This window comes from Gracilinanus agilis, chromosome 3 (assembly GCF_016433145.1).
Source record: "Gracilinanus agilis isolate LMUSP501 chromosome 3, AgileGrace, whole genome shotgun sequence".
NCBI lineage: Eukaryota > Metazoa > Chordata > Mammalia > Didelphimorphia > Didelphidae > Gracilinanus > Gracilinanus agilis.
In genome coordinates, this window is record NC_058132.1 from 241,401,414 (window position 1) to 241,421,240 (window position 19,827).

General features: G+C 35.1%; 1 protein-coding gene across 1 annotated transcript in view; it reads left to right on the top strand.

Moving 5' to 3' along the window:
- The window catches only part of SESTD1 (SEC14 and spectrin domain containing 1), an 87,356-nt gene that overhangs the window by 48,788 nt on the left and 18,741 nt on the right, over positions 1 to 19,827 (top strand). The window contains exons 8-11 of the mRNA XM_044669077.1: positions 4,382 to 4,593; positions 7,965 to 8,087; positions 18,128 to 18,322; positions 18,872 to 18,986. Coding sequence (XP_044525012.1) covers positions 4,382 to 4,593; positions 7,965 to 8,087; positions 18,128 to 18,322; positions 18,872 to 18,986 — 645 coding nt within the window. The remainder of the gene's footprint in view (positions 1 to 4,381; positions 4,594 to 7,964; positions 8,088 to 18,127; positions 18,323 to 18,871; positions 18,987 to 19,827) is intronic.

The following is a 19,827-nucleotide window of genomic DNA, read 5'->3' on the forward strand; positions in this document are numbered from 1 at the left end:
TTTGTAACAATTGAGCTTCCTTAAAGGCATGCCTCATCATAATTCTATTTCTGTGTGTTGAAATTCCCTGAGTACCTGAGTCATGAAATCGTTTTAGGATTTTTTAAATTAGGAAAATAACATAACATTATACCTGTCTACATCTGAGTACATATAGACACAGATAGAGATATGTATCTGAAACATTCCTAGGCATGATGTGCTAGAAGTTGTTACCATGGAAACATGGTATCTTCTATCGTAGAATCACTACTGTATATTGGTCCCAAAACAGAAGAGTGATAGAGGCAAGGCAATGGGAGTTATGTGACTTGCCCAGGGTCATACAGCTAGGAAGTATCTGAGTCTAGATTTGAACCCATCACCTTCCAACTCCAGCTGGCTCTCTATCCACTGAACCACCTATCCACACTGAACACCCCTCTTTGCCATCCCATTTATTTATTTGTTTGTTTGTTTGTTTATCTGCCTATCTGCTTATTCATTCATTCATTTGTTTGTTTATTTGTTCATCCATCCATTTTATTTATTTGTTTGTTTGTTTGTTTTTGGGGGCCCTTACCTTCCTTCTTAGAATCAATACTGTGTATTAGTTCCCAGGCAGAAGAGTGATAAGGGCTAGGCAATGGGGATCAAGTGACTTGTCCAGGGTCACACAACTAGAAAATGTTTGAGGCCAGATTTGAACACAGGACCTCCCATCTCTCAGATTGGCTCTCAATCCACTGAACCACCCTGCTGCCCCCTTGTTGTCATTTTAAATTGGATGCTTTGCAAAGATTTGGAAAGTGAAGGGATACCGGTATCATCAATTGGGGAATGACTGAGTAAGATTGCATGTGATTGAAATGGAATACTATTGTGTTGGAAGAAATGACAAACAAGAGCTCAGAAAAATCTGGAAAGACTTACATGAACTGAAGCAAAACCAGAAGAACGTTGTACATATAACAGATGTATTCAGCAATATAATGATCCAAAACTATCCCAAAAGACTCATGATAAAAAATGCTATTTATTTTCAGAGAAAAAGAATCCAGTCCAAAGCAAACTGTTTTCACTTAATTTTTTTTTCTTTGTGAGTTTCCTTCTCCAAAAGATTAGTATAGAAAAAAGTTTTGTATGATTGCACATGTAAAATCTATATGACATTGTTTACCATCTCAAGGAAGGTTGGGAGATTGGAGGTGAGGGAAAGAAATCAAGACTCAATATTCTTTCAAAAATGTTGAAAACTGTTTTTACATGTAATTGGGGGAAAAATAAAAATTTTACTGAGAAAAAATAAAGTGGATACCCCAAAGGCATCTCAGATTCAATATATCCAAATGGAACTCATTATCTTTTACTAAATAATGTTCAAAAACAGAATTCATTTATCAGGTGAGATACTAAAAAGAATTCTTGACTTCAAATCAGGAAAATCTGAATTTGAATCTTGTCTCAGATACTGATTTCATTACTCTAGGCAAGTCACCGAATCTATCTTTTTTTTTTTTTTTTAAATCCTTAACTTCTGTGTATTTGCTCATAGGTGGAAGAGTGGTAAGAGTGGGCAATGGGGGTCAAGTGACTTGCCCAGAGTCACACAGCTGGGAAGTGTCTGAGGCCGTATTTGAACCTAGGACCTCCTGTCTCTAGGCCTGACTCTCAATCCACTGAGCCACCCAGCTGCCCCTGCCAAATCTATCTTAATCTCAGGTTCTTCCTCTATAAAGTGAGAATAATAATACTAGATACCTCACTTATTTGTTGTGAGAATTAAATAAGATTATACATACACAGTCTCACAAATAAATACCTTGTGTTTATATTACATATGTGTATATAGACAGATGTGTATTTTAATAGTTTTCTATATAAACTTTAAATGTTTTTTATTATTTTTCCCATCAAACTTTTCCTATTTTCTGTCAAGTACCATTCTTCCAGTCTCAGTTTCATAACTTTGGTGTTATCTTCAATTTCTTACTTTTAGCCACCACAGATACAGATATTTTATCAGTTACAAAGTTTTGCCTTTATTACCTCTCAAATAACTCTCAAAATTGACCCTTTCTCTTTATTTATACAACCATCACCTTCATTCAGGCCTTCATTACCTCTTACCTTGAAGATTTCAGTGTCCTGCTAAATGATTTTCTTACCTCATCTCTCTCCCTTTTAATCTGTCCTTCACATACTGCTAAAATGATTTGCCTTCACTCACCTCTAGTGGCTCTCCAGGATAAAATATATATTCCTCTTTTATGCTTTTGAAACCAGTCATAATCTCATCTGAAACGATCTCACCAGCCTTGTTATTCATTATTTTTCCTGTACTCACTGATCCAGCCAAACTGTCTTCCTAGTTACCCATGCAAAGCACTCCAGTTTTCCATGCCTGAAAAGTTCCCTACTCACTTCCATCTTATCAAATCCCTCATTTTCTTCTTGGCAAAGTGAAAGCAACACCTCCTTCATGTAGTTTGTTGTTGGTTTTTTTTTTGTTTGTTTGTTTTTTGGTTCTTCTCATCACTAGTGCCCACCCTCCAAACTACTTTGTCATTATTTTAAAATTTTTCTGTATTCTCTCTCTTCCTGTCTCTGTCTCTTGTCTCTCTGTCCGTCCCCCTCCCCTTCTTTCTCTGTCTCTGTGTCTCTCCCTCTCTGTCTCACTGTCACACACACACACACACACACACACACACACACACACACACACACACACACACACGACTCTTCCCCTAAATAGAATGTAATATGCTCCTTAAGAGTAGAGTGGTTTCAATTGGTCTTTGTATTCTGAAAAACTTAACACAGTGACTGACTCAGAGTAGTTGCTTCATGATCATTTGGTTGCTGTCATTAGACCTGCCTATCAGGATTTCAGATTGGTTCAATTCAACAAATATTCATTAAAGGAGGCAGCAAAGTGGCTCAGTAGATAAAGATCCAGGCCTGGAGATGGGAGATCCTGGGTTCAAATTTAAGTTCAGACATTGCCTAACTGTGTGATCCCAGGCAACTAAACTTAATCTCTATTGCCTAGCTTTTGCCACTCTTCTGAACTGGAACCAATACTTAGTATTGATTCCAAAACAGAAGGTAGGGGTTTAATAAAATATTCATTTGGACCCAGTAAGAGCAAGAGTTGGAACCTAGAAATGCAAAGGCAAACACCAAATAATTCCTACCATCAAGAAATTTACGTTTTGGGGAGAGTTTGCACTATTCACACAAATAATACATGGTAATTGTGGAAGGAAAAAAGCACCAGTAATGTATGAGATTAGGGAAATACTAATAGAAGATTTGAGGTCCCAGTGGAGGTTTAAAAGGAAGATAAGGATTCTGTAAGGTGGAGTTGAACAGGGAGAAGTTCTGCATTCCAAGTGTAGGAAGAAGCTTATGTAAACTTATAGAAAAAGAAGGTATAATACTGAATTCCGAAATTATCAGTCCAATTTGCTTAGATTATATGAAGGAAAAAAAGTAAGATAAAGCTAAAAAGACAGAATGAAACCAGATTTTAGAAGACATGCCAGATGAAGAGTTTATTCTTTAGTCTGCAGACTATAGTGTTTTGGTCAAGGGAGTGACCCAGTTAGTTCAGTGGTCTGGAGGTTATTTTGTCTGATATTTTGAGAGTAGAGCCCTGAAGGAGAGAGACCTATTCAGAGACTATAATAGTAGTCCAGCTGAGAAATCACAAAGACTTGCTAGGGTGGTAACTGTAAGACTATACATGAGAAATACTGTGGAGGTAACACTGCACATCATTTTTCAGCTAACTGGAGAATTATGAAGATGAGGGGAAGTTCTGTAACTTATTGGAAGGGTGGTTGTGCCCCCAAAAGAATTAGGGTATATTGGAGGAAGGGCAGGTTTAGGAAGAGATAATGATTAGCTCTCTTTTGGATATGGTAAATTAGAGCTTCTAAAAAAAAATAACAAAGTGACAGTGCTCAGTAGGCAGTAGGAGATAGGAATATCAGATTGAGAAAAGACATTAGGCCTAATAGTTTTATAAGTTTGGATAGTATCTGTTTGAAAATGTTTGTTGAATTTATGTAATTCGATGAGATCACTGAGAAGAATATAGAAAAAGAAAAGGAACCATGATTGAACTTTGGTTTAACTTCAATTAGTATGGCAGAAGAGTGTGTTGGATAGATTGATAACCAAGTGTGAAATGTAGATTGGTGCCTTGCAATCATGAATAAGTAAATGGCAGGTTTTCCCATGTTCTTTTGTTTGTGCATACATACAAAATTAAGGATCTTTTCATAGCCTACTGTAGCATTTTTGTTATTGAAAGATCATTAAAATGAAGAAAACAGAAGGTATTCTTTTTTTTTTTCTCTTTAGGGATTTTAATAATTGTCTTTTGTTCTCAAAGGCCATGAATTGTTGTCTGAATTACAACAGCGCCGGTTTAATGGCTCTGATGGAGGGGTTTCATGGTCACCCATGGATGATGAATTACTTGCCCAGCCACAAGTCATGAAATTGCTAGATTCATTACGAGAACAATACACCCGTTACCAGGAAGTTTGTAGACAGCGTAGTAAGCGCACACAACTAGAGGAAATTCAGCAGAAGGTAATGCAGGTAGGTGCCAAGATCATCTTGGTATATATGTTTATCTACTCTTTGTTTAATTTTTAATGATGCTTTGAATTTTTTATTCACTGTTTAACTTATTAGATTTCATGACATCTTGTTTATATTAGATTAAATGAAGCTCCTAACTCAATCACACCAGTTATATTTATTATTAGTTTTCTGTACATCAAATGTTCTTATATTCATTATAAATTATTTCTGTAGTGATGTCATTGAGAGCCCAAAGAATGTGATGAATAGCCAGAAAGATAATAGTAATGATCTGTGATTTAACTGGTAAAGTAGCTCACTCCAAGAATAAACTGGCAACTGTTTTCTAACTTAAGAGTTTTAGTGTGTTGCCTGGAGGAACCAGGAGCTTAAGAGCCAGTCCAAGGTTGAGATTTTCAGAGGCAAAACTTGAACCAACCCTCTTCCCCTCTATCCATTATCTTACCTCCCTTAATGGGAAGTTAAAAAATGCTTATGCAAATTTTTGTGAACTAGAAGAACCAGTAGTAGATTGTTAGACCTTGTTTTGAAGGTTATATAGAAGAATACAGAAGTATGTGATATAAGTAAGATCTGAAATATTTTTTTAGTAAATTAATATTCAAATTGGAATGAAGTTTTATAACCTCCTTTGGCGAACTGCCATCAGTAATTCATTTAAATAGTCTTGTTTACTGGGGCATCAACCTCAATTTACATCGTTTTTATTAGAAATAGTAATATGTTTTTTCTGTCTGCATTGCTAGTGCTGCATAGTAAGTGAATTGAATCTTATCATATAGTAAAACTGTAGTTATTTAATTGTTTTCTATGCTGTTTTGAAATTTTGATTTTTTTTTTATAAAAAACATCCAGCTCTTTTAATATTCTATGCAGTTGGTAGTTTCTGCTATAATTATAACTATTTCTATTGACCTGGATATAAGATGGCATCATTTAATTTGCATTGGGGGATTCTAAAATTGAAGTTTAAATGGTTTATACCATCTTGTTTTCATTTTTTTAAAAAGAAAACAGCCCGTTATATATACATATTTAGCAGATTGTTAATGAGCTTAAATTTTCCAGTTGCTTTATTTGCGCTTTTACTTTTGGAATTTAAATCATGTGAGTGATTTGAATCAGTGAGGCAGTTAATTGTAAGAATTATTTAAAACATTTGAAAGATGTATTATTTCAGTACTCTTAATCCTGAATAAATAACATAAGGAATAGATGCAGAACTCTTGATCCACAAAGATAAACATTGATAAACCTGATGAAATGCCTAAATGTATCTCTTTAATATTCATTCTGTTTAGTTTTGATTTCCTACCTCTTCTTCCCCCTGATTAAAGAAGGAGAGAGCAGGTTATGCACTTTATTTCAAGAACAGTCATTAGGAAGGAGAGAGAGCCTTGTGCTGCAGGTCCTTCTCTCCAACATTACCTACAACAGGACAGTAGCGGAAGCAGGAGATCTTGATCAATAAGCTAAGGAAAAATGGAAATTAAAGAGTAGTCTCTTTTCTGCAGGGAAGATAGCATAAGATAACATTAAATGTTAAGAGTAAGAAGGAATTAATATGAAAATGACCTGTGGTTTTCCTCTTAGTATCAGCTTGGTAAATTTCCTTTATCCATGTAGATCCAGGCAAACCTCGTTTTCTTAATTTTAAACTTAGAACTATATCTCTTCTCCTATAGTGTTTCTCTGTAATAGAGAAGAACATTATAAGTAATAGTAAGTTATGTGTATATGTGCACATATACATGTATGTATGTGTGTGTTTATATATAATGTACATAAATGATCTTTGACTATAATTTTACAAAATTACTTTTGATTTTTTTGTGGTTCTTTCTCTTTGCATTGTTGTAGTTGCGCATATTGTTTCTTTGCTCTGCTTCAGTCTTCAACAATTCACGTAAATCTTCATTCTTTGTATTCATCACATTTGTCATTTCTTGAGCACAGTAATATTCCATTGCATTTATGTAATACAGTTTACTTAGTCATTTGCCAGTTGATATCATCTTTGTTTTCAATTCTTTGCTGTCACAAAATGTACTGATATATATATATATACTTAGTTCTTATTTATGGATTCCTTGGGATATTAGCCTAGTAATAGAATCTCTAGGTTAAAAGGCTATGAACATTTTTATTATTTGCATTATTCCAAATTGCTTTCCAAAATAGTTATAATTTGTGACCACAAAAATGTGCTAAATGAATGCCTATTTTCTCAAAACACTGACTAGTCTCATGTTTTGTCATCTTTTACCAGTTTGATAAGATCAAAGTGAAACTTCAGTATGGTTTTGATTTCATTTCTTCTATTAATGATTTGGAACTTTTTTTGATATGGTTGTTCTTATTGACAATTTTTATTTTGTAAACTTTGTTCATATTCTTTAAGCACTTATCGCTTGAGGAATGGCTTTTGCCATCTTTTTGGGCTTACGTTAATGAGTTTCCAGTAATGGAAAAATGGAGTTCTTCTTCTATTCATAGCACTAAACACAATTTGTACTTATAAGTAATAAAGCAGACAGTAGAGGTATATGTACAATTGAGTTAATGAGCAAGTATATTTTAATATAAAGTACAAGTTAGAAAATATAACATATGTCTTTACTACTTGTAGTTTTAATATGAATAATCACTAGCCTTTAATTATATTATGAGGACACTTCTTTTCACCAGGTAGTAGCTACCCAAAATAAAACTACTGTGGTTATAAGGAATTAATTCATGTTCATGAAACTAATTAATTTTGTAACTGTTAGCATAATTCTATGACAATAATGTCTTTGTAATGTTTATGTTTTACAATCATAGCTATCTATGTAATTAATATTATATATGACTATAGTTTTTCTCCTAATGAAAAATGCTATTTTTATTTCATTTGCATATTCATGATAATCAGTAATTTGGGTTAATTTATTAATAGGCTGACTCTTTAACACTTGACTTCTGGAGTTAGCTCTACAAATAATGCATGACTTTGGGAAACTTATTTCATTTCTAGTCACAGTTTCTTCTGGAAAATTAGTGGGTTGGACTAGATGATCTAAGGACTATTATAGGTAAAAATTCTTACAGTTCTATATTCTCTCTTTTTAAGACAAATATGTCTTTTATATTCTACATGTGAAGTGACAAAGATTCTAAATTCCTTTCATCCTAATGGGATATTATACTGAGAGCTTGTAATTTTTCACAGGTAGTTTTCTCCCCTTAAGTAAAATATTAAAAGCCCGATTACTGTATATTTTTGATGGTTCTGAAGTTCATATATGTTTTTACTGACTGAAATCAAATTTTAGAGAAATATTTTTAAAGATTTGGTCTTTTTAAAATGTATATTTTATTTGTAGGTTGTAAACTGGCTTGAAGGACCTGGATCAGAACAGCTCAGGACACAGTGGGGAATAGGTGATTCAATCAGAGCTTCACAAGCCTTGCAGCAGAAACATGAAGAGATCGAAAGTCAACACAGTGTGAGACTTTTTTTCCATCAAGTGACAGTATAACTGTTATTATACATAAGTAATTGCATACTACTTTTTTAGTGACAAATACACACAGATTGTGGGTGATCAATGATTTAAGTGTTGTCATAACATGAAATGTAGATATTCTCTCGATAATCTAGTCAATAGATAGCTTTTTCCATATTGTTTCCATTATATTTCTAACTACTACTTAACAATTATAGTCTATTTTACTCTTTTTAAGAGCTTCAGTGATTTTTTCTCGCCTCAAAGAATATAAAACGAAAACAGAATGAGTGGTAGTCCTAAAAAAATCAGGAGCCCAATATTCAGCCAGATATTGGACTCCAGAAAAACCTCTGGTGGGAGCCTTCCATGGACTCTTGGGGAACAGAGCAGTACCATACATGATCTCTTTGCTCCTCTCTGTGTTTTTGGGAGAGAAGTATGAAACAACATCAAAGCAGTGGTCACACAAGGGTTGTCAGAGTGAGCATAGAACATAGAAGGGGGTGAAGGATTTTCTTCTTCCATATGGGGTTGAGGAATTCACATTTGAAATTGTAAAGGGAAAAATCAAATAGTACCTATAAATGTTTAATATAGTACAGCCAGATTCTTCAAGTTTATGGAGAATCAATTGAATTCAGCAAAAAAGGAACACCATACCTCATTGAAAATTAATTTTATCCCCCCAAGTATAATCTATGAAGAACACATTGTAGATACTTAATGTTAAATAGACTATTAAACATTAACAACCTTTTTATACAAAAGTAATACAAATATTGATTATCCAGAGGCTGTTTTATCTAGTGTATAGATAAATTGGATGCTTGCTTTCTATTCTTTTTGTTACTTTTTTAGCTATATTCTTTCTCATTGATACTTTTAAGTAAAAATGACCAAGGGAAACTGGTAGAAGTCAAATTCATATCTGTGTTTAATCTTAGAAGTTCTTATAAAACATTTGATTCATCACACTTTGGATAAATGGTTGAAATGAGATGTGTGGATTGGATTATCTGCAATTTTCACTTATATTATCCATTTCCTTGTGCAGTTGAAATGTGGGAGCCTCTAATGTTACTGGGAGCTAGGTGGTGCAATGGATAGAACCCTAGGCTTGGAATTGGGAAGACTCATCTTCATGAGTTCAAATCTGTTCTCAGACTTTTGTAAGAGTTAAAATTAATGTCCAATACTTCAAGTATTATTTTTTTAAAGTTTATTATCTGACAAAATAGAACCACATGACTAAGTTTTTCTGCATGCTCAAAATGCCTGCTCCACCAAAGCCACTGGCAGGAAGGAAAAGAGAGCTAGACATGCAACTCCCCCCAATTTATATCTTGTCTATGTCAGCACGTAACAACAGGAAGTGAGTGGTGTTCTGGGAATTGTAGTTTTTGCTGGGGATCATAGTTTTGTTAGGAAACAGTTTTTAGGGTAACAGATTCTAATTTCACACATTTACTGACTCTGTGATCCTGAGCCAACTCTCTTAACCCTATTTATCTCAGTTTCCTCATCTGTAAAATGAGCTAGAGAAGGAAATGTCATATTGCTCCAGCATCTCTGCCAAGAACATCTCACTTGGTATCACAGGTAGTCAGAAAAGACTGAAATAACTGAATGACAACTAATGTTACTTATAATCATCTAAGAAATGGTGTAGGGTTAGGGTAGATAGAACCAGGTTAGGGTATAGTCTAACAAACTGGTGAGAATGTGGGCAGGACTGTGCACCTCCACAGGGCTTCTCAAATAATAAATCAGTTTTCTGTGTGCCAAGCACTGTGCTGAGCACTGGTGGTACAGACATAGAGGTGAGACATTTTTTTACCCTCAAGGTTCAAATGGAGGGCAATAACAATATAGGGAAGTAGTGGTTTGGATAGTCATAGGGATAGCGAAGTGAACAGAACCATAATTGATGGCCATACTCTTTCCATACAGAATAGTAGTGCAGATTTGATTCCTCTTTCCAAAGCAAAAAGTGAAGATGGTGCTGCAGGGAAGCTTTAACCCATGGCAGGACAGATAGTGAGATGTGAAGCATAGTCTGAAGTTTGCTGGACATAGTCAGGGCCCAATCGGCTGCAATCTAGTGATATAGACTAATATAGAGTATTAGAATACAGTGAGGCACTTCAAGAACATAAAAACTGCAATTAGAAAGCACGGTACTAATTAGGAATTAAAGGAACCTACTTCAAACTTAAGGGGTATCAGAATGACTTCCCTTTGTAATCACCAAGTCTTGAACCCTGGAAAGTGCCCGGGAAGGCATTTGGGACTCAAGAGAAATGTCATATCCTTTCTTATTCCATCTTTTTATATCTATAAAAGAGACCCTGCAACTAGCACAGCCTCCACAACTCTTAAAATAAGAGCCTAGCCTATATACTGCCAGAGCAACCTTTGAGGAATAAAACCCTGGGTCAGGCTGTAAAGGAGAAGGGAAGGGAAGATGTGAGGACGTGAAAAAAAGGGGAAAGGAGGTGTAAGGGTGAAAAAGTGGCTTTATGGGTTCAATATATTAAAGGTGGTCACCAGAGGGTTGAACTATTATCAATCCTCAATTAAGAATAATCTCAAATCAAAATTGACTTTTATGGAAGTTTATTTACATGAGAGAAAAGAGAGAGGAAGAAAATAAGAATCTATCTCACTAATTAATCCAGGTAGATCTTAACCCTCAGCCGAGGGTTAAAGGGCCTGAGGCCTGGAGGTGAATGGAGCAAACTTTATTCACAGAGTCTATAAAAAGAAGTTTCTTAATAGATGTTCAGGAAGATTCAGTCTTTAAACTCACCACGTGGAACAGTCTTGGTCACGAACCAGCAAAGCTCCCTCAGGTCCCCTTCACCAAACCAGAAGCCACCTTACTCACTCAACTCCCTCTTTTAAATGGGTCACGTATGCATTACTTCCTGTGCCTTCCCCTAGCCTGCATGTCCAATCACAATAGACACTTTTTCATAGAAAGCATAGGGGGCGGTCCGTTGATTCTGATTTGTTACTCACTCTAGCACATGTGGGTTATGGACCTCCCAGAATTGGAAGGTGCTCTCACCTTTGGTGATTAAATCTAAAGATGTGCAGTGTAGACTTAATCTAATTATCACAGGGGCTCATTCTTCAGGGGGCACCAGCACACCCCAGATCTCAGCAATGCATAGGATCTCAGCCAAGTGCTACTCCTTGATGCCCTTCCAGCACCCTCATTGTTGTCCATACAAAGTCATTTCCACTTCTAATGAGGAATATAATAGGTTAGAGGAATTCTCATGCAGTCACTACTCAGTGAAACTCAGCTCTAGGATGGAGATCAAATCTGTGTGAATGTGGAGGGACCCGTCTGGAAGGATGCTGTTGCAGAGAGCAGATAGGGAGACTAGACTCTCAGTGTAGATTGCCAGTCGGGACTGGGCAGTGGGTAAGAGAGGACAGAGGCTGAGACTTGTGGGATCTGAGCTCCAATGAAGCAGTCCAAGGTGGGAGAGGGTGGTCTGCCTCTGGCCATGGCCCAGCAAGCTAGTCGCCTTAGAGCCAGTAGTACTGCCTAGCTCAGATGCTAAAAGCCCCAGCAGCAGGAGGGGCAGGCTGGAGAATGTCCTTTTTTCCATAATTTCCTAGAATGAAGGAGGGACTCAGAATGGGGAGGACCAGAAAGAAGACCATACCTCAGTCCTGACTTGAGATTTTACCCTCCCTTACTTTTTCAAACTTTACTGTCTTTGGAGTGTAGGAAAAGGTTTGGAGGAGGAGTAGATTCTTTGGGGGAAAAGGGCACACCTGAAAGGAGATGAATTTCCATCATGAGACCTCAGCCCTGGCCTCTGCTTAGACAGGACTCCCCATCCCCACCCACTTCTCTTATCCCCAAACCCCCAAAATCCAAATTTCAGCAGCTTGGATAAAAGACTTTAATAAGTCAAGATACTTGTGTGCTGGTCCTTGATTTTATATTCTTTGGGCCCATCTCTTCTTTAAAAATAAGGAGGTTAGGCCATTTTTTCCCATCCATCCTTGATATTCATTCATTTACTGAACATTTCCTCTTATTCAGATCACTGGGCTAGATGGTCAGAAAACAGATTGAAACCAAAATTAATATCATATAGTAATCTCTGAAAAAGTACATGTGGAGTGAAACATGAAGGTGTAGGACTGGCAATGGAATCAGAGCATCTCGAATTCAAATCCATCCTCTAATTTTCTACCTGTGTGATCCTGGATAAGTCACTCATCTTTTCCACCTCAGTCCCACTTCTTAGACAATAGTAGGTATTACATGATTCATTTACAGATTAATTGTACAGCATAGTACATAATTAAGATTTAGAGGGGATCACTTATGGTTGGGATGATTAGATAAGGCTGAACAGAGAATCTTAAAGATGAGTAGAATTTTAGCACTCAGAGACTTTTTAACGTGATAACTATTCCTCCATGCTTCAAATCTCTCCCCTCTCTATTCCATTCTATACTCAGTTGCCAAAGTGATTTTCCTAAAGCACAGGTCTTCCCATGTCACTCTCATGCTCAATAAATTATAAGAACTCCTTTTATCTCTGGGAGATTTTTACAATTTGACTCCATCCTAATTTTATACCTTTATTAAACAATACATTATACACTCTGGTTCAGGGAAAGTAATTTTTTTGCTATTTCTCACACAACAAACCATTTGCTGGCTGTCTTTATACTTTACCTAGTCTTTCCCTCCTTTCTGTTATATTTACTAGTGCCTTCTACCCCAAATTATTAGATTTTTATTTATTTTTTAAGTTCTTAAACATAAGTATACACATAGGTACAGTATCCTTGAGACAATATTCGCTCCTGTAGAACAGATATTGTTTGGTTCCCCTCTTTGTATCTCTTAATACATAGGCACATAGGTACCTGGCACATAGCACTTATTAAATGTTTGTTGATTGCTTGATTGATGGTATTTTACTTCTTAAATCAAATTAAATATTATCTAATTCTTCTGTCTTGTGCCTTATTTGACCTTCACATTTGGCTTCGAGATAATTATTCAAATGAAAAAAAAATATTGATTAAACAGTTTAGTTGCATAATTGCTCCAAATCCCAATGGCTAATAAAAGTTTCAATTTTTCACATTTTTTATAGAGTAGTTTTAAAATAAATTAATCATTGCTTACTTATCTAATAAATGTGGAATACAGAGACTTTGAATTGAGAAATGTTAAATTCTGAACTGTAATTTTCATAAGATTTTTTTGTCTCCTCTTTGTCCTTTTGTTTTGATTTTGTGTCAACTTGCAAAATTTTTATTTTGGGTCACATTGTATTATTGAAATTTCTATAATAATGTCTATTCCAAGGGACAACATTATGGTGGTTGGCTTATTGGCATCCTTTTGTTTCATAGGCAACTAAACCTTTTTCAATGGCATTCTAGATAGATCTACCTTTTTTTACAGTATAGAGAATAGTGTTATCATAGGGTATCCTCCTTTTCCATAACTTTAAAGCAGAAGCTGGAGGAGGTAAGTAAATACCAAGGGGAGCAATTGTTAGAAATTTCTTTTTGGAACTAGTTTCAAAATTTGAGATCAAAATCTAGTATTTGAAGTCTAAAGACCTTGGACTCTGTTTTCTACAATATACATAGGCAATATTGAATTATATAGCTCACTAACCATATGAAGAATATTTAGTCATCCAATTTCTGGATAAAAATGAGAAAGGTTAATGAGCTTAGAAAACAATGGCAATGAAAGCCTGAATAACAGAATTAATTGCCTTAATGACAAAAAGAAAAAGTCAAATCAGTCTCAGCAATTAATCAACAAAAAGGGTTGGAATTTCCATTGTACCCCCCCCAAAAAAACAACAACCTTAAGAGGATTTAGAATGCAGGCAATCCTGTTTTCTATAACAATGAGGAAAACAGTGACCTAGGTCCTACTATTGTTTGGTGTTTATAGGCAGCCTTTTAGGAGAGAGTTCTTACAATGCATGTGTCCATAGCATTAGGCAGACAGAAAAGGTCTAACAGAAGCAGAAATCTAATGCAGAATTTCAAACTAGCTTTGTCTCTTAGAGAATAAAGAATTCAGAGAATGGTTAGGGCAGAGTCTGAACACTGGTCAATCTTTATTGACTAGATACTATGGGTTTTCCCAGAAGGTAGAGTTAGAATTATTCCCTTTTCCTTAAATTACATGCTGTCCCCACTATCTTGTACTTTCTGACTTAACATGAGCAATTACATGCATTCCAGCAGTAATTTTCAAACACTCTAGTCTCTACTAAGAATAAAGTCCATCTTCATTGAATGTATCGATAATATTGTGTTCACTTTATGTGTTTATCTTTCTAATTAAAATTAAGACTCCAAAAAGACTTAAAATCAAGGGAAAAAGCATTAATGACTGGTTGCAAAATAGTTGCTCTTTAAGGAAAACATATAGTGCCATCAAAAGATAACAAATAGTTGTCTTTGTATAGGCACAGCAGAAAAAGCTCTTAGAGTAAAATCACAAAGAGAACATGATTTGACGGTATGATTTTTAAAAGAGTATGTGTGATACTGAGATCCAACAACTGGAGTATAAATGTAGAAATCATAAAGTAATCCTACAATAACCATATGAACATATCTTTGTAGTTGTTTTTACTATGTTTTTCATTTTTATTTTCTATTTTAACCCAGCACAATAATCTTTTAATACTACCTAGTGCAGTATTGAAACTACATAATAAATTTTAAATGGTTTGGTTGCCTTCCTTGTGACCAATGTTATGGGTTCTTGTTTCATTTTTATGGTTGTTGGTGGCCTCTTCTTTCTTAGCTGACTTGTCCTTAGGTTCAAGTATGCTTCTTATGATTACATCACAACATTAAATCAATAAAATTAAACTCTAGTCTTTATTTCTTCCAAAAGTTTATTTATTTCTTCTAAAACTCTTAAGTATGAAGTATAAGAGTTTTGCTTTTTTTCCTTTGAATCCGACAGCTGCCTACATTAATAAAATTTATTCAGTACTTTTTAAGCACCTACCATTTACAGAACACTGTGGGTACTGAAAGAAATACAAAGATAAATAAGGCTTTGATCCTTGACTTCATAGAGTCTGCATTTTACTGACTACTGAGGTAATTGCCATGCTACCAGTTGATTTAGACATAAATACAGTCTCAGGTATACATAACTTCAAAGTAGATATAAAAATGAAATGAATATAGTAAGGAATCCTTTGGGTGTGAAGTGGTACCTCAGGGTAATTTTAATTTGCATTTCTCTAATCAATAGTGATTTGGACCTTTTTTTTTCCCCCAGTTTTTGCTGAGCAATTTTTGCATACCAGGTATGATGTTCATCCTTGGGTTGTACAGAAGTATGGCCTTGCCTACAATCCTATTAGGAGTGTTGCAAGAAGGGGGAATATCAGTATGAGGAAAGGGGCCATTGGTGTCATCTCAGATTAGTGTTAACTTATGTTAATTAATTTGTATAATCATTCTTATATTACTACATATGATAATATTAATTCTTAGCTTACTGAGAACCAACAGAATACCTTAGATTTTGGAATTCACTTTACTATCTAGTAGTATTCCTTTATTCTCAAGGCCATCAAAGTTCTTTCATAGATTAAAGAAAACTTCATTGGAGTGTTCATCCCTTCCTTATCCCCAGTCATTGACTCACCAGTAACCATGGACATCCATGGAAAAAGAGAAAGGACAAAGGAGGAGATAAGTGCAGAATATTACTGCATATTTTCAATATTATATGAACTCCAAGGATTGCCTGGTGCATGATGCTTTTTGAATTGGCAAAGAAAATTATACAACTTTAAATGGAGGAAGAATTTTAAGTCATCATATTCTGTAATACTAATTAAGGCAAATTTTTAAGAATACCTGAAAAACAACAGCCAAGAATGACAAGTCATCCAAGTAAAGGTGGTAAAGGAAGATTGATTGCCCATGGATTATCCTAGTTAACCAGCTTGGTGCTGTGGTATAGAATGGTAGATTTAAACTCAGATCCTTGGTTTTAGTCTGTGTTGTAATTACTTTGTGTGTATTTGCTGTACTCTCACCCCCAAGTAGAACATCAGTTCTTGTAGTTGGGCATCATGCCATTTTTTTATTTAGATCTTCATTCCTTCCACAGCGCCTTACCTGTAATGGATGCTTAATAAATGTTTATTGAATTGAGGGCAGACAAGAAATATACATTAGGAAATCATCTATACATTTACTAGTCATAGAACTATTATTTTCAGAAGGGACCTTAGTGAACATCAGGTAGTCTTTCCTTTTTCAGATAAGGAAACTAAAGCCCAGAAAGATTAAGTGACTTGTCTAGAGTCACATATATAGTTAGTTACAAAAGTAGGGATACTATACAACCTGGGTCATCCCAATGATGTTTTACTATTATGCCTACCTCTTAATAAAAATGACTTGTCTATAGCTCTTTAAGTTTTATAAAACCATTTTCTCCAAGCAAATCTGTAAGGTAGCTACTATAACGATTGCTTTCTCTTTTTTCTAAGTGAGGACACCAATGTTCAGCACAGTAAAAGCATTTACATAAGGTTATATAGTCAGAGCCAGGATTCAAAATCAGGTCTTCTTACTCCAAAGCTGGTTTTAAAAGAATTTATTTATTTAGAATATTTTTCCATGATTACATGATTCATTCTTCCCTCCCTTATTTCCATATTATTCATATTTGTAGTAGAGCGATCTTAATGCCAAAACCCCAATCATATTCCCTTTGAACTACATGATCCATCATGTGTTTCTTCTGCATTTCTGCTCCCACAGTTCTTTCTCTGTGGATATGTGGATAGCGTTTTTTCCCATAAGTTCCTCTGGATTGTCCTGGATCATTGTATTGCTACTATTAGAAAAGTCTTACATTTGATTGTGCCATAATGTATCAGTCTCTGTGTACAATGTTCTCCTGGTTTCTCTCTGCATCAATTCTTGAAGGTCTTTCCAGATCACATAGAAATCCTCCAGGTCATCATAGTATTCCATCACCATCAGATACCATAATTTGTTCAAAGGCCAGTTTTTTTTTTAATGGAAATTAGCTAATTGTAAGGAATATCCCCATTTGTGGCATTTAAAATTCATGAGAAATAGTGAAGATACTCAGAAGCTTTCTCAGTTTTAACAGGGTTTGAGTTCCACAGAAGAATATTAAACATTTTGCTATTTTGATTTTGTTTCAAATGTACATAGCCAGCATTTTGATTACTCTAGGAAATTAGCCTGTTTTTCTCTAGTTTCTTAGTTACTGATGCCTCAGAATCAGTATAAATTTCTTGAAGTTTAGATGTTAACAGTCAGAACTTCCTGTTTGGAAATGATAGGCTAAAACAAAAAGATGCCAGGCTCCTTCATCTTTTATTCTCCACTCTACTTAGAAATGGTCATGAGGCTTCTCTAGGGGACTAGAAAAATCCAACTAAATTATTAATTGAATTGTACTATACATTAGATACTTTAGCCTCTTCTAGCTTAAGAAAGTTCTTTATCTCATTACCTTGTTGACAAGTTTCCACACTTTCCTGGGCTTCATTGGGAGGAGTTGGAGTAGGTGACTTTTAAGATTCTTTTCCATCTCTTTTAGTTGGTGATTCTAGAGCATTGCATTCATTAAATGGATATATTTCCTTTTAATAAATATTTCTGATTCATCCAGCTACTGTGCAATATTAGTGTATGTACTACAGGTGATTCTGTTACAAATTCTGCTAGAATATTAGAATAAGACAGAGAATTACATCATTTAGGTGTGTAGAAACACAGTAGACTACATTTAAAGCAACTTTCACCAGCCAGCTCTACATGGGAACATACTGTCTAATGTATTATTCAGCCTAATTTAAAATGTTTTAAGTAGTCAATCTTTATTCTCCATTTTGGACTCCCCCCTCCCTTAAAAATTCTCTCGTGATTTTGAAAGAATTTATCATAAGAAATTATAGTTCCTCAATATTTAATGCTTAATTTCAATTGTGACGTCTTGATTGCAGGAATGGTTTGCAGTATATGTGGAGCTGAATCAGCAGATTGCAGCACTTCTGAATGCTGGAGATGAAGAGGATCTTGTCGAATTGAAATCACTTCAACAACAGCTCAGTGATGTTTGTTATCGCCAGGCTAGTCAGCTGGAATTCAGGCAAAATCTGTTACAAGCAGCTCTTGAATTTCATGGTGTTGCTCAAGATGTAAGTCTTTTCATGGACATTCATCCTCAATATGCCCCACAAGAAGTCATACATATAATTTAAGCTGGTTTTCATTCTTGCTATTTCTGTTTTTTTTCTCTCCCCCTTTCATTTCTTGGATACTCCATAATATTCAAATGATGCCAGTAGATCAAAGTCTCATTTGGGTGGGGGAGAAGGAATCTGTTTCAGAGGTGTACTGCATGCAAGATTTAAATATTTTTTTCCCAAAAAGCGTAGGTCTAAACACAAAAGAAACATTTCATTATAACTATTTTGTTATGCTTCTAGTCCAGCATAATATAAAGTTTGAGTCTCAGTAACTTTACCTACTGCTGACCTGGAAATAGCAATATGTCTTTCTAGTGCATGCACCTATGTATTCTGTGTTTGGGGTAATGTACTCTAATTGCTCTTACTTGTCTTTTAATTGCTTAGTCACTGCAAGTACAGTTATAATAACAGCTTTAGATATATACCTCATTAATCATTAAACATACGAGATGCTGATTACATCAGGGTTATCTCTTTGCTGTCCCTCTGCTTTAGTTGTCTCAGCAGTTGGATGGCTTATTAGGGATGTTGTGCGTAGATGTAGCACCAGCTGATGGAGCATCGATTCAGCAAACTTTAAAACTGCTTGAAGAGAAGCTGAAAAGTGTTGGTAAGCAGATTTAAAAACGCTGAAGCATAAGTTTCCTTTTTTTTATATATACATATATATATATATATTGCCATGCTTAGACAGTAAATCAACTTATACTGACTGAATTGCTTCATGGGAACACATTAGGAAAGATGGGGCAAAATAAGTTTGTTCCTTGGAGGGAATTGTGTTTTATGCTGACAATTGGTTTTTCCTTGGTGCTCAGTCATTTTTGCCTTCACTGACTGTCACTTCCTTGCCTGCCCTTCTGTATCTACAGGTGCTTCCTCTAATATGTACTATAAACTAGCATTTTGTAGTTAGTATATGTATAAACCGTATTTGCATATGAATTGTTTTGTGGTAAATCTGTATAAACTGTAATATGTCTTATAACATGAATTTTTGTGTTACTCTGTTCTAACCATGTAAGAGTTCGCTTGGTTCTATGCCTTTATTTCTTTCCCCAGACTGTGAAAGAGTATGCAGGTAACATTCAATTTTGCAAAACAGAATTTGTTCCTATTCTATTAAGTTATTTCTGTTGCTCTACATCTGGGCTTGCTTAAAATGCATCTTATAGGAAATCTCAACTTTGATCCCAGCTATCAGTGTGCTCCAAAGGTCCAGGGTTTATGGACATAATGGACATTAGAGAGGAAAAACAAGGGATGGGGGAATGTGATAATAATGAAAAGTAATTGACAGTTAATCAAACTAAATTCATTTATTCTGTGCAAAAACTCAAGGCACTAAGTTTTAAAAATTATTTCTGTACATATAAACCAAGATCATATATTTAATATCTTATCATGTATTGAGCCTAACACATGTTTTGGACATAATAGGTTAGACGATA